Source organism: Crotalus tigris, unplaced genomic scaffold (genome assembly GCF_016545835.1).
Source record: "Crotalus tigris isolate CLP2741 ecotype Arizona unplaced genomic scaffold, ASM1654583v1 scf7180000023617.9722795, whole genome shotgun sequence".
NCBI classification, from domain to species: Eukaryota; Metazoa; Chordata; class Lepidosauria; order Squamata; family Viperidae; genus Crotalus; species Crotalus tigris.
Genome location: NW_024100081.1, coordinates 280,713 through 307,874, shown reverse-complemented (window position 1 = coordinate 307,874; position 27,162 = coordinate 280,713). Strand labels below are relative to the sequence as shown.

Sequence of the window (27,162 nt, the reverse complement as noted above, 5' to 3'; positions counted from 1 at the left end):
ATCATATCTGGTGGTCATGTAAAAGCATAAAAGCTTTTTGGATTAAGATATGGTGGAATATACAAAGAATTTTCAAAAGAAGGATAAAATTTACTCCACAATTGTTTTTGTTGGGTATTGTCTCTGATTGTGACAACAAAGAAATTATTTTAATGTTAAACTTAATTACAGCGGCAAGGTTGTTAATAGGACAGTATTGGAAGAAGGAATTTTTGCCTACTTTGCAGGAATGGTTTCTTAAAGTTTCTTACTTATCTGAAATGGCAAAAATTTCGGCTTTTTTGAAAGATCAATCGCAAGAGAAGTATCTCTTGGTGTGGAAAAGATGGATAAATTTTATACAATATAGGTATGATATTAGAAAATATTATTTAGCTTTTGAATATATATTTAAAGTTTAAGATATTATTTAGAAGTGTAGAATAGTTTAGTTTTTCTCTTTTTTTCCTTTTATTATTTTTTTTATTTTCTTTCTTTTCTTCTTTTTCTCTTTCTGTTTTTTTATATATAATGGAGTTAATGTATTTAACAATCTGTTTATTGAATATAATCATATTTGTTTGTGGTTTATTTGAGTTTATAAGCTTTTTCTACTAAGTTTTAGTTAACTCTGTATTTAGCTCTGGGAAGAATGGGTTTTGGGGAGGGTTGGGAGGGATTGGGAAAGGGGTTTTTCTTGTAAAATTGTAAAAATAATAATAATAATAATAAAAAAAATCCAGACTTTGTTCAAGTATATTTCATACAGAAAGCTTTATTTAAAAGTATTACTCAGAAGAGAACTTTGTTTTTACAGTATGCATACGTATAATTTTATTACAGTTGAAAATTAAAAGTAGGAATGCTTATGTATTGAATTAACAAGAACTCTCTCTCAGTAGAGGTTAAAGCTCCTTCAGGTATTGTAGTAAGGGTTCCAGTGGCAGATCTTGGCCATACCGAAAAGGCCGAAATGCTTTATCAATTTTTAGAGGACTAAGGCACAGGTCATAAATTTGATTGTAGTTATGGATCAAACGCTTGGCCTTTTCTTTTTCCAGCTTGCCTGTAGTTCATTAAAAAAAAGGGTTTTCTATTTGGACAAATCAGATACAATAGCATATTGTGCATAGCCTTGAAGAGATTCAATGTAATGTCAAGGCATAGTTTAGTGTTATAGGAATTACTATGACTGCTGTGCTCAATTCTTATTCATTTTTTAACGAGGGGGAGATGTGAAAAATGCCCCCATCTGGAATGATTGGGACGCATTGGGGATAGAGAGGTAGAAGCAATGGTAAAATAAAAAGGTAAAGGAGTCCTTGCGGATTTTACTCTGCTAGTTGTCGCCGACTATAGAGGGCAGTACACATCTCTTTTTCAAGGCCATTGAGCCAGCGATGTCCAAAGACATTTCTGTGGTCATGTGGCCAGCATGATGTCATGGAGCATTGTCACTTTCCCACTGAAGTGGTACCTGTTTATCTATTTGCATTTACATGCTTTTGAACTGCTAGATTGGCAGGAACTGGGGTGAGGGCAGGAGTTTAACCCATTGCCTCACACTTAGATCTCAAACCTGGGCTGCCAGCTTTCCAGCAAAATTATTTATTAATTTATACTTAGATTTGGTTGATCAGTTACATATTTTTACAGTCTTGGCTCTCCCCTTATACTGGCCTTGGTATCTGTTGTGGTATCTGATTATACCAGTACTACAATGGACTTTGTATGCTTGCCTTTTCTTAAGGTCCTTTCCGGAATATACACAGCATGGAAACATAGTCCTGGAACAGGCAGCACATATGATGACATGATCAAGGCCAATGTGTACAACCCAGTTGTGCCTCTATCCATTCTCATAACTACAGAAATTAATGCTTGGAAAGGATTACAATTTGTTTGAATCACTAAGATGCGCTAATGCAGATAGAAAGTAAAATATGCCATCGATCTTCAGTGATGTTCATTAAGCAGAACCTTGTTTGGGAGGGATCAGCCTTACCTGTGTTTTTGACATCAGATAAATAAAGGGCTTTCTCCAATTTTCTGAACCGGTCTATCCAGGCCTCTTGTTCTTCAGAATCACTGGCATCATATGAATTCCATGGATTAGCAGTTTGAAGTTTGTGCTGCTCTTTAATCTTCAAAGGAACATGTTATATTGTCAGAAGTTTGTCAGCTCTCATAATAAATTATGGTACTTAGTTCACTGTTAGAACTCCTCCCAATATTTAGTAATTATTATTATATACAATTTATTAATTAAAATCAACATATCAAATTTGTGGTTTCTGTGACAAGGTCACGTATGATACAAGCATTTTGAATTCTATGAACATCCAAGTTCAGCCTCCTTCATTTGGCATCTTCAACTCTTAACAATTGGACCAAAATTGAAATTCTTCCTGAGGGCACCAGGCTGGGGGAGAGGCTCTCCTAGATAATGCTGAGTTTTTAATCTCATTTTTAACATTGGAAATTATATATTCCAACAGGTTGTAGTAGACAGAAAAAGGATATACATAGATTTCTAAATAATTTGTGTTAATAAAACTATAAACACTGTTTTATCGAGAAGTCTTAGTACAGGAAGTGGTATCAAAAATAATTAAATGAATTAAATAATGAGTAATGCATAATTTTCCATTAAGAGTTTGTGGATTTATCAATAGGGATTTTATGGTACCTGAGAATTATCTTCACTTTTCTCCTTGTTTCTTCCTAAGATGGAAACAATTATGAAGTTTTTACTTATGCAGTTGAAAGATTAGTTTAATGTCTCAATTTATCAAGGATTGGCTTCTCTCAAAGGTGATAGGAAGACACTTCTGAAGCGATAAATGCCAATAGTATGAATGCTTAATAATCCCAATATGATTGTAATAGTATAAGATTAAAAAAATGGAGTGGTACTGAGCTTGTAGAGATGTTGATGAACTTCAAATATCAGCATCATGAGCTGTTGGGCACCTACAAATTCCCCAATTCAGCTTTTGAAAATTTAAATTTATTTGACTGTGATGTAATAGAAAAGAAAACCCTGAACAGGAGCTTTTCAATGACAAACCAATTCGAACCAATAAAAAGGGAGAACAGTGACCATTTTTCAAAAGAAAAATGAAAAGATAATGATAGGAGGGAAGACAGGGCAAATGTATAGTTACAGAGATGATGATGGCACTTCAATTATTGCTGTAATTACTTATGGAGGCTTGTTCGTGTTTTTCTCCCTTAAACTGTCAACCTTGTAAGAGGTGTCCTTTTTCATTATAACATAATCCCATTCCCACATTTCTCTCCATTTCAGTTTTCATATCCTTCAGTTAAATCCTGTAGTTTGTCATTCTTATTGATTGGACATTATGGATAGAAGACCAGATTGTACAGCATAAAATTAAACAATGGGAAAAGCATGAATCAAGTCCCAGAAATGAAAAGCGTTCCTCATTGGAAAGACAGCTGCTTTGCCTATAGCCAGATGGTTAAAGTTCAAGGCCAACTGTTGCATCCTGATCAGTTTCTGTAGCAATGATTGCAATTGGCTCACCTTTGCATTTAGTCATCCCCTGAATATTAAATATGCCAGAGAGCTTTCTCAAACATAATTAGATTAATGCACCATCTAACTCAATGTTTCACATCCATCTCTCTACCAGAGGTCTGTAAATCACATGCCCAACTGTTCTAATTGTTCCTAACAGATGTATTGCAATGGTCTGAGAAGCCAACGAAGATGAGAGTAGTATTAGACTGGTTGCTTTGTGAATGTTCTTTCACAGTTTAACAACAGTAGATAGAGGAGGTATTATAAGACTGCAGCATCATTGGGAATAATAGCAATAGCAATAGCACTTAAACTTATATACCACTTCACAGTGCTTTATATAGCCCTCTCTGAGCAGTTTACAGAGTCAGCATATTGCCCCCAACAATCTCGGCCCTCATTTTACTGACCTTGGAAGGATGGAAGGCAAGTCAACCTTGAGCGGTCAGGATCAAGTTGCTGGCTGTGGGCAGAGTTAGCCTACAATACTGCATTCTAACCACTGCACCACCACGGCTTTTTGGAATAAAGTCCTGGTGCCCTTCCTCAACACATGTCTACAGACATGATGCAACTACAATTCCCAGAATTCTTAGAGCAAATGTGATTGCAATCCTAAGATATCTTTTGGGCATTGGATTGGAAGAAACTACATTAGAAGCATTATTCTTCTATTTTCTATATGACGGAGTGTGAGAAAGTAAAGGGCAAACATAATGGAGCATGGTGAAAGGATGCTAGATGAGAGACATTATCTCCACTGTGACTTATAAAATAGCGAAAAGCAATTGTAGAAAATACAATTCTCATGTTTACAGAATGACTTCAATTCTCATGTTTCAGATTTTTTAAAAAAATATTCATCGAACTGTCATATATGAAACATGCTGTTAACATGAATTGTGATATTATTAATAGTATTGTCTAACCTGAAGTTTATCTAGACAAGATTTTTCACCTTTCTTTGGATGAAGTTGCATTATTCATTCAGGCTACATGTTGGATTGACTATACCAGCTGAGACAATATTTATGTACTGCAAAGAGAACCACCATAGGAATGTACTTGTAGAAGAAAGCCACCAAAACATTTATTCTTGCATGAAGTTGTTGTATTGGATGCATGCCAAAAAAAATCTAACTTGTTGAAACTTGTTTTAGACTTTGAGGTCAAACTGCAGTGTGACTCTTTATATTCCTAAGAGTAAACAGAATTGTCCAAGTTCTGTCTTGCCAGATATTCCATTTAGAAGAAAATTGTGTGGCAGAATTATTACTAATTTCTGTTTGTATGTCAACTTTGAATCCATGCCAAGACAAATGATCAAATCTTAGGAAAAGAGGGAACATAATTAACTATTTTGTCAAAGCACTCAAATTAGCAGGACGGAAGTGAAATGAGAGAGTAAATGTACTGAGACTAACCAATGGCCAAAATGGGACTTATGACTGAATATTGGCATTTTTGGAGTTCTGCCATTTAAGCTGGCATCATAAACTGTGAAACTGTATGACAGCCATAGTTAAGTTGCACTGATGATCTTAGCATTACAAAACTTTCCAAAATTCTAGTGATGTGAATTGTATGGTCTGTAGAAGACATTGCAAAAATGGCTACTTAACAAAGAAGACCCAGAAGATATAAAATTAATGAATTACAGGCAGTGGAAAGTAAACTTTCTATTAACTTGTGAGAAAAATAAATGATTTAGATTTATTTATATGCAAGCATTTTATAGCCATCCTTAGGCATTAATTGAAAGTTTTATTAGGGAACATCATGATGACCTTTCTTCCTAAAATAAATGTCACTTCCTAGTTTGGAGAAAATATATGCCCATTCTAAGGGAAGTTTATATGAATATATGTAAGGTTTACATGGAACCAGGATCATCATTACTTTTCTGTTCTGAAAAGGTTACATGATCTATAGGGCACTTGTAAATAAAACAAACTTAGCATGAACAAATGTGTAATATATTAAAACATTCTACAGAAATGTAAAACATATTATCATATTAATCTGATTAATATGCTGAAAAATGGCAGTTAATTCCTTACTTTTACAAACAAGGAAAGCAGGGTTCATTCCAGTTTGGACTTTCTTCAGCAACTCTACAAATGGTTTCCATCTATACATGGAAATATATTAAAATTAAATACAATTAATTTAAGCAGATGTGTTTGACAGCAAAAAGAACCAGTATGCTGAATCGAGTCATCTGTTCTATCCCAAATGTTTTGTGTTATTTTGTATGTCACTTCAGGCCTTTTCATCTACCTAACTGTGCCTAGCATGGATGGTCCCATTCACGCCAGTCACCTCATAGCCACTTAAATGCTAAAATCTAAACTTTAAAATTCTAAAATTTCTAATTTAGAATTTCTAACATTTTTAGATTCTAAAATTGCACTAGGTACAATTGAATTGGAGAAATCTCAGAGTTCCCTGCAAGAACAGGGAACTGGAGAACTTTCCATTAAAACTTTTTAAAGTTTACAGGTATGCCATCTACAGCCCCTTCTTGCCCAAAAACCACAACATAGCGATCAATGCATTGACTTCAGTTTCTGTTTATCTTGCTATGCCATATTTTCTTTCTTTAGCAGGGCTTTGTTTTAGGCTACTGGAACATCTTAAAGACCAGAATAACCTGAGATAATTTATCAAATTTAAATACATTTAATTAGGAAATGGCTCAGAGCTAATTACAGCAGAGTTTTATTCCCATTAGAAGTTGAGATTAAATTAGAGCAGGGGTCCTCAAACTTGGCTCTTTTATGACTTGTGGACTTCAACTCCCAGCATGCCTGGCTGAGGAATTCTGGGAGTTGAAGTCCACAAATCATAAAAGGGCCAAGTTTGAGGACCCCTGAATTAGAGGATGCACAGGTAAATGAATGCTGATGACACACACATATCATACAATTTGTTTTATTTATAATAGAACACAAAAATGTTTGGAGGTCTTAACTCTTGAGTTTGCCTAAGCTTTGCACAGATACCAAGTATTAAGGAAGAGATCCAAGTTTCTTGTCCTCTTCCTAACATTATATATTAGCAGGGCTTTTTTTGTCATAGAATATGCAGAACGGAGTTCTGGCATCTTTTTTGGATGGAACCTCGTAGGATAGGCAAGGCAGGCTGTATGACGTGTGTGAGTTCTGGCACCTTTTTTTTTTTTTTTTTTTTTTTACAAAAAAAGCACTGTATATTAGTATCCATCTTAGAAGAGGGGAGTTGCCAATGCCCCCTTTAATAACAGCAAGAATGAATTAATGGAAATTGGAGATTGCTGAACAAATCTACCCACTTCCATCAACACTGGGTAAGTGCTTCATTTCTAGCATCACATTTCAATCATGGTACCATGTTCTGAACTGATCTATAGGGGTTTTTTTTTATTTGTAGCTTAAGGTAGGGAACATACCTAACATACTAATCTCCTCCTATTTTTCCCTACAGCAATAACCAGGTGAGTTGGGCTGAGAGAGTGTAACTGAACCAAAGTCACCCAGCCAGTTTTTTTTTTTAATGCTTAATGCAGAACTAAAACTCACAATCTCCTGGTTTCTAGTCTAGGCCAGCCTTTTAACCACTACATCAAACTGTCTTTCTAGGATTGTGATCTCGGTGTTAAATTATTTGTGGGGAAAAAAAGAAGTAAGCATTTCATTAAAACTCACTGCATTCTGCCTCTTCTACCAAAGTCACATAAATTGGCCAAAGTTTCCATCATCCCAGGAGGTAGAATTAGTCCATGCCTTTGGCAAATATTTTCTACCTGAAAATTACATGTTTTCATGATGAAATTCTATTGGCAAGCTATAAACCAAAAAAGCTATGTATGAAAAAAAACCAGCATGATTGAGGAAACAAAACTTAGATTAATTTCTCATGTCTTTTTAAGAGTAAAGGGTTTCAAACCCCACTTCCCTAGGATCTTGGGCACAAAGCATTGAAACAACTGAAATTTGCTCATGTAGAGGCTGCACACCTGCTTCGTATTTCATCTTCTCATCGTCCTCATATAATAGTTAAATATTACCTGCCACAAAAATCCTCCCAGAAAATTGAATTCTGAAACATGTAAGTCAACAATGATATTTTTGATAGTATTGGGATTAAAAAGAATAGTTAAAAAGCAAAAATAAGCAGCCAGATTGTAGATACCGGTAGTAGCCAAGATAGGCTAAGGGATCTGAGCTTGAAAACGCCACCAAAAAGCAAATAAAACCTTAATAGATTGAAAAATTGACAGTTTACAATTTTTTTTCATGAAATTCAAAGTTCATCTGCTTTGGGAACTGCCTTACTCTGCCCAATAGTATGGCCAATTCTGATACGCGATTCCTATTAATTTCAGAAAGCTGGACATCCATTCTATGCACTGCAAGGCAGCCATTTGTCCAGAATGGTATAGGGCAGAGGTCCCCAAACATTTGGGCACCAGGTACCGGTTCCGTGAAGTGAGGTTTTTTCACGGATCAGAGGGGGTATGGTTTTGTGTGCTGCCTCCATTCTGCTGATGGGGTTTGCTTCTTTGTGTAGACCGGTTGCTGGCATGCTGCGGCCCGGTACCAGTCCATGGACCGGGAGTTGGGGACCCCTGGTATAGGGTTTCCTACTTGTGCAAGGGGTTGGACTAGATTAGAAGAATGCCAAGGTTCCTTCCAACTCTGTTACAGTATTCTGTTATGCACCACTTCCTGTGCAGGGCCTTGTAATGGAGAGTGGATTGCTGCGTATTTTCCCCCTTTTTGTAAAAAAATTCTTATTTTATGAATGCAACATAGGTCAAAAACAAATATAAAATTATATAAAGATTTATGTATTGTCATCCAAATGGATCTGCATCACTTAGGTTGCCTTGTCACATTTAAGCCTAAAACCTAAAGCATTCAAAAGACAAAAACAAAGGCATACTAAACAGAGTTTTAAAAGTACTGTAATATCTAATAAAAGTGACTATGCAAGCAAGTGGCAGGATTTCCCAACTTAAATTTATGCTAGTACTGACTGTATAAATATACTAGTAAATTTATTTATTCATTTATTTCAGTGGTTCTCAACCTGTGGGTCGGGACCCCATTTGGGGTCAAATGACCATTTCATGGGGGTCGCCAAACCACACTGTCCGCCATTTTTTTCCCTTTTCCCTAGCTGTCCTACTCCCTCTTATTGGTGGCCACACCCACTTGGGGGTCACCACAACATGGGGAACTGTATTATGGGGTCACGGCATTAAAAAGGTTGAGAACCACTGATTTATTTATTCATGTTTACATAGCCACCATCTTGGAAAGATGACTCTGGGAAGCATACAATTAAAAATAAGCCATAAAATGAACAACATTAAAAACATTGTACAATGAAAAAAACACCATAAAGACTAGGAAAAAGCATCTATCTCACCTATTCACTATTCCTTGAGATCCTCAAGCTTGTTGACACAACCATGTTTTAAGGGACTTCCTGAAGGATGGTGTCAGTCTCACCTCGGAGTGAAAGCTGATGTTCCACAGGGTGGATGCTGTGACAGAAAAGGCCCCTCTCCTGGGTCTCACCAGATCTGACTCCTTAACATTAGTACTAATATTAGTACCACTTTATAAAGCCTTAGTAAGACCACACCTGGAATACTGCATCCAGTTTTGGTCATCACATTACAAAAAAGATGAGACTTTGGAAAAAGTGCAAAGAAGAGGAACTAAGATGATTAAAAGCCTGGAGATTAAAACATATGAAGAACAGTTGCAGGATTTAGGTTGGACTAGTCAGGAGAAAAGAAGGACTAATGGGGACATGATAGCAGTATTCCAGTATTTGAGAGGTTGCCACAAAGAGGAGGGGGTCAAATTATTTTCCAAAGCATCAGAGGACAGGACAAGAAATAATGGATGGAAACTAATCAAGAAGAGAAGCAACCTGGAACTAAGGAGAAGCTTCTTAATAGTGAGGACAACCAGTGGAACAGCTTGCCTTCTGAAGTTGTGGGAGCTTCATCACAGAGATTTTTAAGAAGAGACTGGACAGTCATTTGTCTGAAATGGTATAGAGTCTCCTGCTTGAGCAGGGGTTTGGGCTAGGAGACCTCCAAGGTCCCTTCCAGCTCTATTCTGATTTATATTCTGATTGATATAACAGATGGGACCACAACATACTTTTTCTGCTGGATGTGATGGATAGGCAAATGAGGTTGGGAAGAGGTGGTCCCTCAAATGATGCATACCCTTACCTCAGGAAATGAAAGAAGGCCTGAACAAATCTGGTCTTCTTGCAGAAAACTCTGGGTTAATTTTTCAAAATCCAGCTCTCCACTGTGTTCTTTTAGTATCTGCTTCAGTGCCAGAAATGTATTTTCTGATGTCCAAGAGCTAAAGAATGACAGTATGAAGAGACAACTTATCTTGCATTCTTGAAAATAGAAGTGCTGTGCTTGGATTTAACTTAGTCAGAATATTATTATAATTTACAGGTTTATCATAATCATCTTCATCAAGGTAGATAAGATGCTAATTATAACAAATCAATCCCAGAAAAAAAGACTCAAATTATTTTATCATACATAATCATTTATAGCAGGCATGTCAAACTTGCGACATCACGTGACGTTGCGCGACGTATCGGAGCTTTTTTTCCATTGCCGCCAATGGGGCGAGCGTGGTTTTGGGATGACGCATCCGGCCTGCGGGTCGGCAGTTTGACACCCCTGATTTATAGTATCACTGTAATGTTCACAGACTCCCAATAGTTAACATAATTAATAAAACACCCAAACAAAGTAAACATTAATGTATATGCAGGAAGAAATCATTAAAAGAAATAATAATAAAATGCTAATTTGTTCCCAAGTGCTTTCTAGAAAAGTTTCATGTCCACCAGTTTCTAGAAAAAAAACCCAGAGTTTCAGGATTTATTCTGGGATTATGGTTCTAATTCCTTAGGAGGGGAATAGCCCAGGGATGCTGAGTTGGACATAATATTAGACAAATCATAAGCACTTCTGGTTTGATTATTCATGTTCATTGCAGGTGCAAGTTACAACTGAATTGGGTGTACTAGCTCATTTTGAATTATTCTACATTGTAAAACAGATGCTGAGACCATAGAGAAAGTACAGAGAATGGCAACAAAGATAATAAGGGGTCTGAAGGCTAAAGGTATGATGTGTGGCTAAAGGAACTAGATATATCTATCCTAACAAAGAAAAGAGTACAGGTAGTCTTGACTTATTGTGATGACTCCCCTGGACACTTCCCCAGATACCTCTCTAGATGTTAGCTTGGGGGAGTTCCTGGCATGTCAGGAGCTGAGTTGATTGATGGCTCCGAGCAGCCACCTGTGAGGGATTTAGCTGAGGCTCCAGGTGGGGAAAGCATGCAGCTGAAGCCAGTTGGTGAGGAAGAGGAGGAGGAACTGCCTTCTGCACCTGATCCAAGAACACGTAGTGTAGAGAAAAGGCAGGAGCAGAGAAGGTCAGCCAGACTACTCATGAGGAGAAAGCCCCACCCTTCTTGATGGGCTGCACCTGAAGCTGGCTATTTAGCACAACAAACAGATGGAGGCAATGTTGGGAACAATGTGTTTGTTTCCTAGATGTGTGTTTTCTGGTCATTGTGATTCCTGCCTTGCTTTGGATTGACACTGTGCCTTGACTTGGATCGTACTTTGGAAACTCTGGACTTTTCTTGCCTCATGAACTCTCTTGTGTTATGGGTTTAAAATTCCCTGGTGGATTTATTTTGATTGAGAATCTTTCAAGTGCTTTATGGAGTCTTTGGCCATTGCTCTGTGGATTAGCAATGGTCTGCTCATGGCTGGACTTAATTGGAACAGTTCTGGTTTTTTTGGCAAAGGAAATTGCTGGGGAAATATTAATAAACTCACTAAATCACAATTACTTGTGTGTGAGAGTGAGTGGGATAGCACACTTACAACAGTTCATTTAGTGACTGTTCAAAGTTACAACGGCACTGAAAAAAGTGACTTATGACTGTTTTTCACACTTGTGACATTTGTAGCATCCCCATGATCATGTGATCAAAATTCAGAAGCTTGGCAACTGGTTCATATTTATGACCATTGCTGTGTCCCAAGGTCATGTGTTCACCTTTTGCGACCTTCTGACAAGCAAAGTCAATGTGGAAGCCAAATTCACTTAACAACCGGGCTACTAACTTATCAACTGTAGTGATTCACTTAACAACCGAGGCAAGAAAGGTTGTAAAAATGGGGTAAAACTCACTTAAATGTCTCACTTGACAACAGAAATTTTGGGCTCAGTGGTGGTTGTAAGTCAAGGACTATCTGTACTTGAGGGGCTGTCACAGAGAAGAAAGGGTCAACTTATTTTCCAAAGCACCTGAGGGCAGAACAAGAAGCAATGGATGGAATCTCATTAAAGTGAGATGCAACCTGGTACTAAGGAGAAATTTCCTGACATTAAGAACAATGGAACAGGTTGCCTACCAGAGGTGTGGGTGCTTCATCACTGGAGGTCTTTAAGAAAAGATTGGACAACCGTTTGTCTGGGATGATATAAGGTGCCCTGCCTTGGAAATGGGGATGGACTAAAACAGGGGTCCCCAACCCCTGGTCCGTGGACCAGTACCGGTTCATGGCATGCCAGCAACCGGTCTGCACAAACAAGCAAAGCCCCATCCGTGGGATGCAGGCAGCACACAAAACCATGCACTCTCTGGTCCATGGAAAAACCTTTCTCTACAGAACCGGTCCCTGGTTCCCAAAAGGATATTGTGGCTGCATCTCTTTTATATCTCTTACCAAACAGGTCTTTGTCCTATTGCAAAGTTGAGATAAAAAAATCACTGCTAAAATTTTATAGCCGCAGGCTACATATTAAAAAAATAACATTTACATATTAAAACTGTTGTCTTAGCCTTAGGCTATAGCTAATCAAATGGAAGCTGAAAGCAGAAGATTCCTCTCTCATACTTTTTTATTGATATTTGTAATATAATATGCAAAATTAAAATGAAACCTTGGATTCTTTTTATTTTGATTCTTCTCAGGAAGGATATGTTGCATTTTGCCCGATGCCTGTAGTATTAATAACTGGATCAATTTTTCATAATCTATCTAAAAGAAACATAAAGAAACATAATTTCAAAGGCTAATTTTAAAACAGGGATTCAAAATTCCAGAAGAAAAAATATACATGGTGTAGAAAATATTACTACTGTTGGTTGAACTAACTATGTATAGTAGGTGTTAATAAACTAACTTTAATTTTAGTATAGCTAGAGAGGCTGGATCTGCTGAAATCCATGAGATTAGAACAGAAGAGGTCAGACCAATGGCCCATACTGTAAGCAGTCTATTATCATTGGACTTTCCATAATTATCAGCCAGATCACTATGGTTAAGCCAAAAGCCAAAATTGGAACAGTTCTTTTCTCATTGTAACTGGTACTTGATGACACATGCTGCCTCTAGTTGTGAATATCTATCTATCCATCTATCTACCCATCTATCCATCCATCCATCCACATGCGCCCAATCATGACCATCCATCCATCCATCCTCTATTTATCCATTCTCTCTCTCTCTCTCTCTCTCTCTCTCTCTCTCTCTCTTTCTCTCTCCATCTACCTATCTATCCATCCATGCTGTTTTTAATCCTGAATATCCATCCATCCATCCATCCATCCATCCATCCATCCATCCTCTATTTATCCATTTTCTCTCTCTCCATCTATCTACCCATCTATCCATCCATGCTGTTTTTAATCCTGAATATCTATTCATCCATCCATCCATCCATCCATCATCCTATCTATCTATCTATCTATCTATCTATCTATCTATCTATCTATCTATCCATCCATCCATCCATCCATCCATCTATCATCTACCATCTATCTCTATCATCTATTTATCTATCCATCAATCAACTATCTACAGGGTAGTCCTTGATAGCCTTATTCACAAAACATTCATTGAATCCTCCTTCAGAGCTATCGAAATCAACAAGCAATCCCCCAGTCCTATGAGAGGTAAATTCCACAGGTTAATGAAATTTTGGTTGCCTTCCAATCATTTAAAAGAACATAATCATTTACACTAGTATGCTATTATCACTTACAGGAATAGGGAACATTATGTTTTTTTTTCCCCAACACCCATTTGTGGTCATAAATTAAGATTCCTTCCGACCCATGCCATCAATATATCAAAAGAATAAGGTAGTCTTTATAAAGCTCGTTTTCACTGAGCTGAAAATTATAAATTTGATCCACAGTTCAAAATCTTACACTAGCATACCAGTTTTTGGTCATTAGCTTGTGAACACCTCTTGAAAAGCAGTTTCACAGTTGGTAATTGTAGCGGGACATCATGTTTGAGAAGCAGGGTGCTCAGCTGGGCCTGGGACAGAAATCCTGATTTCCTGAGATCTGTCTCCTTGAGCTCTTCATTCAGGCTGGCCAAAGCAGTGAGACTTATAGGATGCAGCTCAAACTCCTTTCTGAGCAGAACTAGAAGAGAATCATCCTCATCCTCTGGTAGAACATCCTAATGAAAGAAATACTATTATTTTACTTATAGGACTGTCTCCTCCCAATTGTTTCTATCTGTCCCACCCAATCTAGCAGGATGGTCATGCTGTGGTCACCATCAGATAAGGACTGTCAGCTGATGCGGCTCAGGAGGAGGGGCTTTTCTGCCATGATGCCCATCTGTGGAACATAATTCCACCTGAGATTAGGTTAATCCTTACCCTGATTGGGTTTTTGCAAGGACCTAAAACTTGGTTTTGTACCCAGGACTGTATCTAGAAATGAAATCTTTGAAATCAGCCTAGAAAGGACCTAGGATCCTATGCACAGGTCAAGCCATGGGCATACTACAATAAAACTATTTGGCCTCAGTAAAAAGCTTGGTATAAGAGTTTGGTAAGAAAGTTTTATCACTGCGATAAAATATATTGCGCTATTTCTGCCTTTCTAAAAGATGCTTATGAAACCCAGTGTAACTTCTGAAAGTTTAATTGTGTTTACTTACCTGTTTTTGAAATGCTTTTGATTTCTGAGCTTCAAAAGATGGTTTTTTGATAGAGTGAATATAAGATAAAGACTTATCTCCACAGGGTGCAGTAACACAGTATAAATTCGGTGGTTTTAATTCCTTAAATAATGAACAGGAAGTAAAAAGAGAAATAAAGACAAACAAATTTTCGTGCTGTAAAATCAGTACAAATACTAACATCCTTTTAACAGAAAAAAGAATGAATGATCATGACCATGGCAAGGATATAGGCTGAGCTTTGTGGTTGAGGAAGTTCCAGCTCTTTTTTCCACAAATTGGCACATTCTACTGCATTATACCAAAACTATTAATATCTCACTTGGAAGAGAAAAACTGAAAAAATTGGTGGCCTGAGTCCTCATGAAGTACATGTAGGAATGAGGGAAGAATGTTTTTTAACAAAAGACTTATCAGTCTTTTGTCATATCTGACATACATCTCTGTCCATCTAGACCAATAATAGCACAATAGCAACCACTTAATTGATACCTTGCCCATAATCTACCACTAAAACAGTTGCCTTATTCCTGTTCATGCAATCTTTCCCAGTCTAGTCTGCTCAGGGTTTGCTCTTGGAATTTTGGCAGCTACTATCCAAGTAGGGACAGACAGCATTCATAATAAGACATGATGACTTGTAAGTGATGACATGTACATCATGACATCATTGTGCCCATGAAACAATAATGTCACAAGATCTTATGGAAGACCCATAAGTTGCTTCATTTCACATCATCATTTGCTCCCATTCTATCTCTGTGGTCACTAATTGAAGGCCACCTATGAAAAGTTGGTCTATTAATAGGCCTGATCCCCAGACTGTTTCCCATGTGTAACTGAATGAGAAAATGAAGGGACCATAAGACTTGTAACAACTTACTTTGTTGTCCACAGATTTGATAACATTTATTTCTGTTTGTTTGGATGTATATTTTTCCACTCCATTTTTGTTCGAAGATTCAATATTCACACCATTATTGATTTGCTGACCAGGTGGCTTATTGTGGTCTGGAGATTTTCCATTTCTCTGTCTTACATTATGCAGAGATAAAGTTTGGAGCATGGACTGTGCCTCAGGTTTCACAATCTCCTTTGCTTTCCTGTGAGTGGGAAGTATTCAATATATATTTTGGCACCGAGATGTAACTACTTTATCTTTTCTCCATTTACATACAAAATATTTTTTAATGGAACTTTTGTTCATTAGGCAGAACCAAAGTAGTGTAATCAATGAATATAGTCCCAAAGGGAAACTAATTACATCTATATCTGTTGCTGCACCACCATAAGTTCTGTGGTAGTGCAGTGGTTAGAAAGCAGTACTGCAGGCTACTTCTGCTGACTGCCGGCTGCCAGCAATTTGGTAGTTCGATTCTCATCGGCTCAAGGTTGACTCAGGTTTCCAAGGTCAGTAAAATGACCCTGATTGTTGGGGGAAACATGCTGACTCTGTAAACTGCTTAGAGAGGGCTGCAAAGCACTGTATATAAGCCTAAGTGCTATTGCTATTGCTGAACCACCAAAAGCATGTGGTGTCATCACCAGAAAGCATGAGACTAGATTTTGAGCTCATGGTGGTAATAGCAGTCTTGGTTTATGCCATCAAATAAACAAAGGAAATATATGCTTGATAAATGAACGAATGCTTGAATGAATATTTGAAATACAGTTATCTACTTATCAATGAATTGATAAGGAATAATAACCAATCGTATTTAACAATTGTAGTTGTAACTGTTGAGTCCGTGATGGGAAAACAGACACGAGAAGCAGCTGGAGTTCTCAGTTTCATTTATTCAGCGTTCAGCTTACAGGAAGATGGCTTCAGCCTCGCCCAAACGCCTCGCAGCCTCTTATATAGGCAACTCCCGGGTAAATGGGTTACTTTTCCCGCGCCAGCACCCGCGCATGCGCACGGCGCTGGCGACAGCCTGTCTGGTCCCGGGCAGCTTTGCACCTGCCCGGGACTGCCTGCAAACGCCCGAGCCGTTTGCAAAGGCTCGGGACATAACACCCCTTTCCCCCGGGCTAAAACTACTACCAACATACAACATTTATTTTATATGACATTTTGCTCCCCAGTGCTCCCACTGATTACTGGCTTTTGCCTTGCCAGCAATGTTATGTAATCTTCTAGATACTTAGGAGATTTCTTTGCTCTCTGTGACCTTCTTAGCTCTGGGTTACTGGCATAAGTCCCCTGACTGGAGGGAGGCGTGAGCCTGTTCTCTCTATTGTGCCCTGGTGTCTTCCAAGGACTGTGCCCCGATGCCTGGCCTGCTTGCTTGCCACCGGGCTCGTCAGGCCAGGGCTTCTGTTACTTTGTGACCTGGTTGACCTACCTAGCTGTAGACCCTCAGGCCCCTTGAAGTGATAGCCGCTGCTGGGCGTCTCTGTAGAACCTCCTAGGTCAGTCCAAGACCTGTCAGGAGGCTGTCCATTCCCTGAACCCCATTCTGTGTTCGGGCTCGTGTGGGTTTCTGTACTTTCCCAAAACTCAGGTGTTCCCTGATTGTGCTAGGGTGTTGTAGTCGGGACTTGGTTCCTCGACTAGCTCTGTGTATGTTTGACCCCTGTAGGATTTGGGGTAAGGTCAGGCCAACCTTGGGAATTGTGTGCCAGCTCTCTTGCGGGGAATGATTTGTTGGGATGCCCCCGGGTATCCTCCATTGCTGGAGTGCTGTGTGATGTGTGTGGAAAGTGAGTATGCCCCCGGGGTGACTCCCTGGCTGGAGTAGGCGTGAGTGCCTGTTGTGTGGGTAAGCTCCATGACTTTCTTTTCGGAGCAATTGCAGAACCTTGGACGAGCCGTTTGTGGCTCCCTCAGTGGAGATGGGCAGTAGCTCTTGCCCTTCCCTTTGCTCCAAAGGGTCCCCCTCCCCCCCTGGAAAAGACCCAGGAGTCTCAGCAGAAAAGTCTCGCCTAGAGCGAAGTTGGTCGATGTGCCGACGTAGGACACGACCGTTGTCCAGGGCAACCTCGTAGGAGAGAGGACCTGTGATCCTGGACACAGAAGCGGGGACCCATGTATGACCAGGCCCGTAATTGCGAGCCCAAACCGGGGCACCCACAAGTAGTTGTCTAGGTGCCCTAGGATGTGAGGTAGATGAAGGCAGTCTGTCCGGATGCAACCGGTCAAGTCTAGTAGTAAGTTGGCGCCCCCAACGAAGTTCAGCTGGACTTCTCCCTGTAGAAGTGGACGGTGTGGTGCGATAAGAAAGGAGAAAGTCAGCCAACCTGTGATGCCAGTCCCCGTAGGTGAGTCTCTTCAAGGCGTCCTTTGCGATGCGCACCATGCGTTCAGCCATACCGTTGGTGGACGGGTGAAAAGGCGCAGACGTGGCATGACGAATCAGGTTTGCCTGTAAGAAAGCTTGGAATTCGGAGGAGGTGAATTGAGGGCCGTTGTCGGACACAATGACATCTGGCAGCCCGTGTGCAGCAAAAATCCCCCTCAGTACCTGAATAGTCTTTGCAGTGGTGGTGGATGAGACAGGCACAACCTCAAGCCATTTTGAATGGCTGTCAACAAGGACCAAGAAGAACTGGCCCTGAAAGGGCCCAGCGTAGTCAATGTGCACCCTAGACCATGGGGACTGTGTTTCCTCCCATCTATGCACAGGAGCTTGGGGCATCTCTGGGCGAGATCGTTGGCACAGGTGGCATGCGTGTACCTTAGCCTCAATATCTTTATCTAAAGCAGGCCACCACAAGTGGCTTGCGTGCAAGAGCCTTCATACGAACAATGCCAGGATGACCCTCGTGGAGGGATTCTAAGACCCTAGTCCTCATTGAGGTGGGAATGACAACTCTGTTTCCCCAAAGCAGACAACCCTGAGAAAGGGACAGTTCGTTTCTTTTGGACCAGAAACTCTGAAACTCAGGACTAGGGCAGTGCTCAGGCCACCCGGACAGGACCCAGGAGCGGACACGTGAAAGTGTGTGATCTGTACCTGTTTCAGCGGTAACATCCCTGGCACTAAGAGGGAGCTCGGGCAAGGCTTGGATTGATAGAATGTTGACAGCTGGCGCGGGGTCAGCTTCTACTACTGGCAGAGGCAACCTACTGAGGCCATCAGCATGGCCCATTTCTTTCCCAGGCTTGTGGAGTAATGAAAAATCATATGCAGACAAGAAATATAGACCACCTAAGCATTCTAGGGGAAATGATGTGGGAGTCTGCTTACGTGTGGTAAACAGTCCAGCAGGGCTTATGGTCAGTGAAGACCGTGAAATGCCTGCCATATAGAAAATCGTGGAATTTTTTAATTCCAGCAACAACAGCCAGAGCCTCCCTGTCTATCTGAGCGTAGTTGCGCTCGGCAGAAGACAGTGTTCTGGAGTAGTATGCAATAGGAAACCTGAGTTCCATCAGACTTGAGGTGACTCAGGACAGCTCCAACCCCGTAGGGGGACGCATCACAAGCGATGCACACAGGGAGAGACTCGTTGAAATGTGCAAGAACACTGTTAGAAGTGAGCAAGGCCTTGACTTCTTTAAAGCAAGCCTCATGCGCTTGTGACCACAGCCACACAGCCTGTTTGTCTAGTAGCCTGTGAAGAGGCTCAGCTACACTAGCTTTATGTGGAAGAAAAGAATTGTAGAAATTCAGGAGGCCTAGAAAGGCCTGAAGTTCGGCCTTAGACTTTGGCCTGGGTGCATCTAAAATAGCAGTTAGTTTGGATTCAGCAGGATGAATCCCAGCAGCATCAATTTTGAATCCCAGAAATTCAGTAGAAGGCACCCCAATCTGGCATTTGTCTTTTCTGAGCTTGAGGCCTGATTTCCTGAATCTTAACAGGACAGCCCTAAGCCTTTCAGCTAGAATGTGTGTGAAGTCTCCTGCAATCAAGACATCGTCAAAGTAGGGGCAGACCCCTGGTATACCTCGTAGTGTGTTTTCCATTACGCTTTGGAAAATCCCAGGAGCGACATTTACTCCAAACTGTAGCCTTTTACTTTAAAGGCTCCCCTGTGGGTCACAATGGTCTGAGCTATGGCAGCATCATCATCAACAGGCAGCTGTTGATATGCTTGAGCTAGGTCAAGCTTTGCAAAAACACGCCCCCCCTTGAGAGAGGCCAGGATGTGACTGACCACAGGAACAGGATAGGCATGTTGCTGCAATGCCTTATTGAGTGTGCATTTGTAATCAGCACAAATGCGAATGTCCCCATTTGCCTTTAGAGGCGTGACAATGGGGGTCTCCCATGGGCTGGAATCAACAGGTTCTAGGATTCCTTGTTGGATTAGTTTGTCTAATTCAGTGTCAATCTTACTTTTTAAAGCAAAAGGGACCCTTCTTGCTTTAATCCTAATGGGAGTGACAGTGGGGTCTAGCTTTAAGGACACAGGTGGTCCTTTGAATGTGCCCAGCTGGGGGCTGAAAACATCTGCAAATTCTGTGCAGACTTCCTGTAGGTCGAGTGTTTGTAAGCTATTGAGTCCTGTGACGTGTATCCCCAGGGCCTCAAACCAATCGAGTCCTATGAGACTCGTTCGTTCACCCCCTACTACTAATAAGTCTAGTGGACCTTCAAAACTCTTGTATTGCACGTTAAGGGTGGCCTCCCCCTTAACACACACTCTTGAGTTCTGAAAATCTGTTAATACAATATCAGAAGGCCTTAACTTGGCCTTAGACCCACTACTGGAACAAATCTTCCTAAATGTATGCAATGAAATGATGGACAGGGCAGACCCTGTGTCTAGTTCCATAGATAATGGAACCCCTTGTAGCTTCACGTTGAGTGACAGCTTTTTCTTCATGGGCTTGTGTGTGCCTGTTCTACAGATGCTTCTTCGCGAAGCGCAAAAACCTACCCTATTCTGGCTGGGGAATCTGGTACCCTTCAGGCGTTCTTCTTGGGGTTGTGCCTTTCGTCGGCCCAGGCACACAGCTGCAATGTGCCCTTGTTTACCGCATGCCCGGCAGGTAGCGGAGCGGAACTTGCAGTCGGTTCTCCTGTGGCGACCTCCACAGCCGATGCACTTGAGCGGAGCCGAAGAGCTTCCCTTCTGGTTCTCTTCCTTCGCGGGGTGTAGACGGTCGACTTCCTCGTCCGGATCCTCCTCGGAGTTTCGTCGGACGTCTTCCTGGTGCACGGACGCACCCTCTGCACTGTTTCTGATCGGCCGCATGTTTTTGACGGCGCCGCCTGCTGCTTCTTCTGAGGTGACTTCCCTTAAGGCGTCTTGGAAGGATAATTCTTCCTTTGCGAAAAGTCTCTGTTGTAGCTCGCGATGCCTTAACCCGCACACGAATCGGTCCCTCAGTCGTTCCTCGAGGTCCTTGAACTCGCAGGGCTTGGCGGCCTTCCGTAACGCGGCGATGTATTCCTTGACTGACTCACCGGACCGTTGATCCCTTTGTTCGAAGGTGTGGCGCCATGAGATAACGGACACCTTGGGATGGAAATGCTCCTTCAGCAGCTTCTTCAGGTCTGCGTAGCTTACAGACTCTACTGGGACAGGTGCTGCAAGGTTTTCTGCGATTTCGAAGGCGTCTTGGCCGCAAACGCAAAGCAGGGTGGCCGCCTTCAAGCTATCTTCCCTCACTTGGTTTGCCTTGAAGTAGTTCTCCATTCTGGATACGTAGGACTCCCACCGCTCTGGATGTGAGACGTCGAATTCCGAAAGCCTTCCGATTTTCGCCATCTTCGGATCTTCAGGAGACGGTCTATCAGCCAGCCTACCCCCGAATGCGCACCGGATTGGCGGGCAGCTGCCGAGTCGACGCCGTTCCTCTTTCGCCGCTCAGGACTCCTTGGGTAAGCTTACACTTCTTCCTTTCCAGGTAGTGCAAGGCATCCCATCCTCGTCGCCAGTGTTGAGTCCGTGGCGGGAAAACAGACACGAGAAGCAGCTGGAGTTCTCAGTTTCATTTATTCAGCGTTCAGCTTACAGGAAGATGGCTTCAGCCTCGCCCAAACGCCTCGCAGCCTCTTATATAGGCAACTCCCGGGTAAATGGGTTACTTTTCCCGCGCCAGCACCCGCACATGCGCACGGCGCTGGCGACAGCCTGTCTGGTCCCGGGCAGCTTTGCACCTGCCCGGGACTGCCTGCAAACGCCCGAGCCGTTTGCAAGGCTCGGGACATAACAGTAACCATTTAGTCATGTCCAACTCTTGGTGATTTTATAGGCAAGTGCTCTCCATGCTACTCTGACAATTTTACAATAGGATATGATTAAGAGTAGGTGATGGAGAAAAACCTTGTCCATCAATGTTCTATTTCTATTTCTTCCTTTTGTGAAATTTCAGCTCTTGCACTTTTTAAATCTAGACCTCTGTATCATTATCTTACAGTAATTCTATTGTATTTTGTTGAAAGACAAATGTTAAGGAAATGTTATTTCTTAGAACTTTTCTGTGAGATGTATGCAAAATACAAGGAAAATACTGTTGTTTAGAAGGAATGGGGAAGTGGTTGGTCCATCACATTTTCTCATTGTGACATCCATAAGAAGGATTTGCTCTGTAATAGAAAACTTCAGTTGAAGTTAAGCCATCTAACAAGGTACAAAAGAAATGAAGCTTTGGCTCATTCAATCAGTTTGAACAGAAGCAAAATGGCATGGTGAAAAAGGAGAATAAACCTCTCCTTTACACCACAAAGTCTTTGATGAAAATTACAAAGAAGTTATTCTATATAGTTTATAGAATTGTGTACATAAGTGGCTTCAAGGCTGAAAGAGTGGAAGGGAAGATGAAATAATTTGAACTAAAAGTATTCAGAGATTGTCCTGTTTAACAATCCCTGGCTAATAGAAGATTTTAGTTCTTACAACTGTGTCTGAATACCCAGAAAATATTTATCTTGGATCTGCACCATTGTGTTAAAAGCATCTAGGACAGTGGTCCCCAACCCTTCTGGCTTGGCAGACTGCTGGAGGCGGCGGTGGCAGTGGGGGAAGAATGGATAGTTTCTCACACACTTCCACAGCCCAGTTCTGAATGGGTTGCGGCCTGGCACTGGGCCATAGACCAGAGACTGGGGACCCCTGATCTAGGAGAAGGAAATTTAGGGTAAAAGGATCAGACATGTTCTTCCTTTCCCTCTTTCCTTTGGCAGATAATAAAACAATAATTGTATAATGTATTTTGTCCCCAAATTCTCAAGAGGCCATCGCTGGACTCTCCATGCTGGATGATTATCATCCAGTTTCCAATATTTTCTTTTTCTTTTTTTGAGGAAGGTTATGAATAAGATGGTTAAATACCAGCTACATAGGGCTTTGCAGGATATGGATTATCTGGGCACAGTTTAGTCAGGGTTCAGACTGGGATATCATACAGGGACAGCACTGGTTTCACTTGTCAATGACATTTGACAGTGCTGAGATAACAGTGGTGAATCTATCCAAGAATGCTTTGATTGCTTAACAACTTTTAGTACTGTCAACTGTGGTATCCTTCTGGACCCCCTGATGTGGTTGCGAGGGAGGGTACTGTGTTGTAATGCTTTTCCTCCCTCCTCAAAGATTGTTTCCAGTTGGTATTGACAGGAGGGGAGACACCATACCCTCCTGCTTCAAGGTCTGATACTTACACTCTTCTTTTTAAACATCTACCTGAAACTGTTGGATGGGTCATCTGTCAGTTTTGGGTATGGTGTCATCACTACAAGGATGATATCCAATTGTATCCCTGTGTGTTTATGTGTACACACAATAAAAATTAGTGAGAGAAAACAAGACCACATAGTACTCATGATGCTGGTCAATGGTGCCCTTCATTTATTTATTTTTATTTCACCTTTATCTTTTTTATAAATAACTCAAGGCGGTGAACAGACCTACGTAATACTCCATCCTTGTCCTATTTTAATCTTATATGTGTGTGTATATTTAATAATCTAAGAGATGAAATTTTTACTTGATTGGGCTCTGCTGTCTTGTGGACTCTTGTGCTATTTTTCATTGATTTATATAAACCAATATTCCTGTTTCAGATGTTCAGAATAGCAAATAACATTGAATCTACAGCACTTAAATATTCAAATCTCAACTCTTATCTATAGACAGAGGTAGTAAAATAAGGACATAATTTTAATATGTGACTTCTTGTAAATATATAGTAGCTCTGAATTTGTAAATGCCACAACAATAAAAGAATAATTTATCCTCCTTCCTGGCCATTTAAAAATAACTCAAAACCAAAGTAAAACTATTTAAGCCCTTTGATTTGTATAATATTATATGCTCTTCCTGCAATGGATTAAAAAATGAAATGTTTCCCTATTCTCTTAAATGTCCTGATGCTCATAATAATTTAATGCCAGGTATCAGCATTTACTGCATTTTAATTGCAATATATATTTTGTGACATCTTTGATACTTTAATTAAAGACATAATGCTATGAATTCTAATTAAAATTATATTTCCCTGAGATTATACTTACCCATCACTTTTCTCTGCAAGGCATCGGACATACTTGCTTCCAATTATCTTTATTACAGTCTCGTAATTTGCACCAAACCCATAAGGTAGGTTTCTTACTGAAGCCATTACCAGTTCTGCCTTGCTGTCCCCAAAAGATCACTTTCCTGTAATTTCCCTGGAGAAATTTATTTCTTTAAAAATGGAAACTGAAAGTGGGTAGATAGTTGGTCCTGCAAATATTTTAGGAATATTAAGTCAGTAATGAAATAACAAAAACTTGGCCTAACAGCTTATAAGTTAAATGCCTTGTTTAAAAGACGCTCAGGAAAGTAAATTAAGTGTGAACAAATATAAAGGCTGTATCTTTAATATTCATACATTTATTCTGAAAGAATTTCCCACACAACTGGCCCAATTCCAGCACAATAGCAAGATTAGTTAATAATTTGAGATTTATATTGGGTCCATATTGGGAATCAGCTATATCATGGTATTAGATTTTCATAATAGCTGTTGGTTCTGCATCTAAAGAAATGGCTGTTTTAGTGCAGTTCTATAATACTTTAAGAAATTGCAAGCACTCTTAAAGTCAGTAGAACTTTCTCTTAGTGAAACCTCTACATTATTGTAATTTTAGAGGATTCCTCAGTCTTAATATTGAAATATTATAACTGCAAATGTGACATGGGAAAATCATTTCGTTCTAAATACCTTTTGTTATTAATAACAGTCTGAAAAAGACCACTCCCATTTTACTTTTCAAATTAGTAGTGTTTGCAACAGTTAATAACGTAACAAACAATGGAGCAAGTTATCACCCCCAAATTCTTCAGCTCATTGACTCCTTCATAAAGTTTCAGATTGTTCATTGAATCCCAATAATTTATTATATGAAAATAATTTAACTTTAACTAATAGTACTATGAACAATAGCTATAACAATAATATTCCAGACCGCTTTCACTGATGGCTGATCATCTACCCTGTCTTGCCATTAGCTCTGCAGAGACACCAAAAAATATTGATCCCAATTGTCCTTCCATCATTTATTGACCACCTATGACATTTACTGATCCTTTTTTGACCTCCAGACATCTATTGCCCTTGGGTAATCCCATCATGTGGGTCAATACTGACCACTTTGGGGAACCAGCTCTAGAGATTTTATGATAGAAAAATCCTACAAACCAAGGCTGTCCCAGTAAAAATAGCTGGGTTGTATTTCTTGGCAGGTTTTCTAGAAAACTCTTGAAAAGTCCAGGAAACATCTCCAGAACTCCTAACTTCTTCCTGTATAGCCTGAAATACTTTTTTTTTTTGTTTCTTCCTCATAATGGCATTGCTTTATTATAGTTAGATTTCTCTCCCTTCCCCCAATATCCCAGCTAGATTAGTACACTGTTTTCACGCTGGGAAGTTCCATGGAAATAATCAACTAGAATTTACTACAATACCTAAAATCTTCGAGATCAACTCAGTTCCTGTTGACTCCATGTAGCTTTCTTGACAACAGTATGTAATTGGTTTGCCATTGCCTTCTGTTAACATCTCAATCCAGGTTCCAGTATTTTCTGGAAGACTCCTGTCCATGAAATAATCAGATCTAATCCAATTTCTCGTTTCAAGTTTAGTGAAGAATCCAATTACCTTATTTTGAAGGGCCTAACTGCATCCTCCCAGAGATTTAACTTTCCCTAAGTACAAGATAACTTTTAAGGAAAGTTTGTCATTTGTTCCCAAAGACCACACTCAGCAAAAAAGAAATAACCTTCTGGCCTTAAGTACTGTATATGTTTTCCTTTCTCGCTCTCGAGTTTTGAGACACCCACCTCTGTGTAGTCTTGCCTTTCTTTACCTGCAAAGACAACAGGCATCCAGCCACCATAAATGAACTGCTTTTCACACTCATTGTAGCAAGGAATCTGCTGTTACTAAGGACGCAGTGTTGTTGCTGGGCTGGGCAGAGCTTGTCATTCCATAGTCAATGTAGTGAGAGGCGTGCATTTCAAATAATTAGATCAGCAGACTGTAAGTCTAGTGCATGCAATACCAAAGGGCACAAAAGGGAGATGGTTTTGGTTGTCCACATAGTTGGCAAGGAAAATCTTTCTCTCCAATTCACAGATTGCAAAGATTTAGAACAACCTCAAAAAGCAGAGACTGAATGGTGTGGTCAAATCAAGCAAGAACAGTTCACCCAGTGGTGGGATTCATCCAGTTCGCACCACTTCGGCAGAGCTGGTAGCTAATTTTTTGTTGCCCAGGCCCAGACTGGACTTCCGGAAGCGGCATCCACACAGAGAACAGGTTGTTCACATATTTGAATCCCATCACTGAGTTCACCCCAGTGAAATGTAGCCCTTACCCCAGCCCTTAAACCACAGTGCTCAGATGATGAACTAATGCAGTAAAGATTAGTATTATTTATTTGAATATATTAGCTGCCTGACTCCAATGGGCTCTGGACAGCTAGTAAATGCTCTTCTTGATCCAAATAGATTAGACCAAATGTTGCTGTCCTTACGTTCTTGCTAAATCAAAACTGAACTGTAAGGATTTATTGGAACTGAATTCAGAGTTTCATAACTATTAATAATTGATAGGTATGTGGAGATTGGTTAGAACAGAGGTCCCCAACCTTTTGGGTGCCAGGGACCAGTTCTGTGGAGAGAGGTTTTTCCACAGACCGGAGGGTCCGTGGTTTTGTGTGCTGTCTGCATCTCACAGATGGAGCTTTGCTTGTTTGACTGGCCCGGTTGCTGGCATACCGCAGCCCGGTACTGGTCCACAGACTGGGGGTTGGGGACCCCTGGGTTAGAATATAGAAGGGTTATATAAAAAGGTTGGGAGGGGTGCTATACCCATTATGAAGCAAAAAGTTTAGAAGAATACAAAAAAGATTTTATGTGGGACATAGTTCAGTCCTAGCTTAACTATTTTAAAATTGGATGGAATTGTCTGTTAACACCAGTTCTATAATAATTGTAGGCAGATTGAGTATATATACTAACAAAAATGACAGGTATGAGTATCGTCAATATTTATGTTCTAGAAATTATATTATATATATCATGTATGTGATTTCCCCCCCCTCAATTTTATCCTCAAAACTGTGAGGTAAATTAGGCTGAGTGAGTACCCCCATTGAACCCATTGAACCTAATGATTTAATGGGGATTTGTTCAGCATTTTAAGCCCTGG

General features: G+C 40.3%; 1 protein-coding gene across 1 annotated transcript; it reads right to left on the bottom strand.

Moving 5' to 3' along the window:
* Positions 1-734: 734 nt before the first annotated feature.
* On the bottom strand, positions 735-25,929 carry CUNH1orf87 (chromosome unknown C1orf87 homolog). Its single transcript, XM_039319980.1, has 12 exons — positions 25,791-25,929; positions 23,981-24,191; positions 15,456-15,675; positions 14,552-14,674; positions 13,814-14,062; positions 12,531-12,628; positions 9,765-9,903; positions 7,213-7,310; positions 5,587-5,657; positions 2,669-2,703; positions 1,985-2,123; positions 735-1,045 (listed from the first exon to the last, which is right to left on the bottom strand). The coding sequence occupies exons 2-12, from the start codon at positions 24,085-24,087 to the stop codon at positions 885-887; spliced, it is 1,440 nt and encodes a 479-aa protein (XP_039175914.1). The 5' UTR covers positions 24,088-24,191; positions 25,791-25,929; the 3' UTR covers positions 735-884.
* Between the last annotated feature and the right edge of the window lie 1,233 nt (positions 25,930-27,162).

Excerpts from the sequence above, each read along its gene's own strand:
- CUNH1orf87 (XM_039319980.1), bottom strand. The coding sequence starts at position 24,087 with ATGGCTTCAGTAAGAAACCTACCTTATGGGTTTGGTGCAAATTACGAG. Across the intron at positions 15,676-23,980 it reads CTTGCAGAGAAAAGTGATGG|GAAAGCAAAGGAGATTGTGA; the intron begins GTAAGTATAATC and ends TCCCACTCACAG. Across the intron at positions 12,629-13,813 it reads AAGCTAATGACCAAAAACTG|ATAGATTATGAAAAATTGAT; the intron begins GTATGCTAGTGT and ends TGTTTCTTTTAG.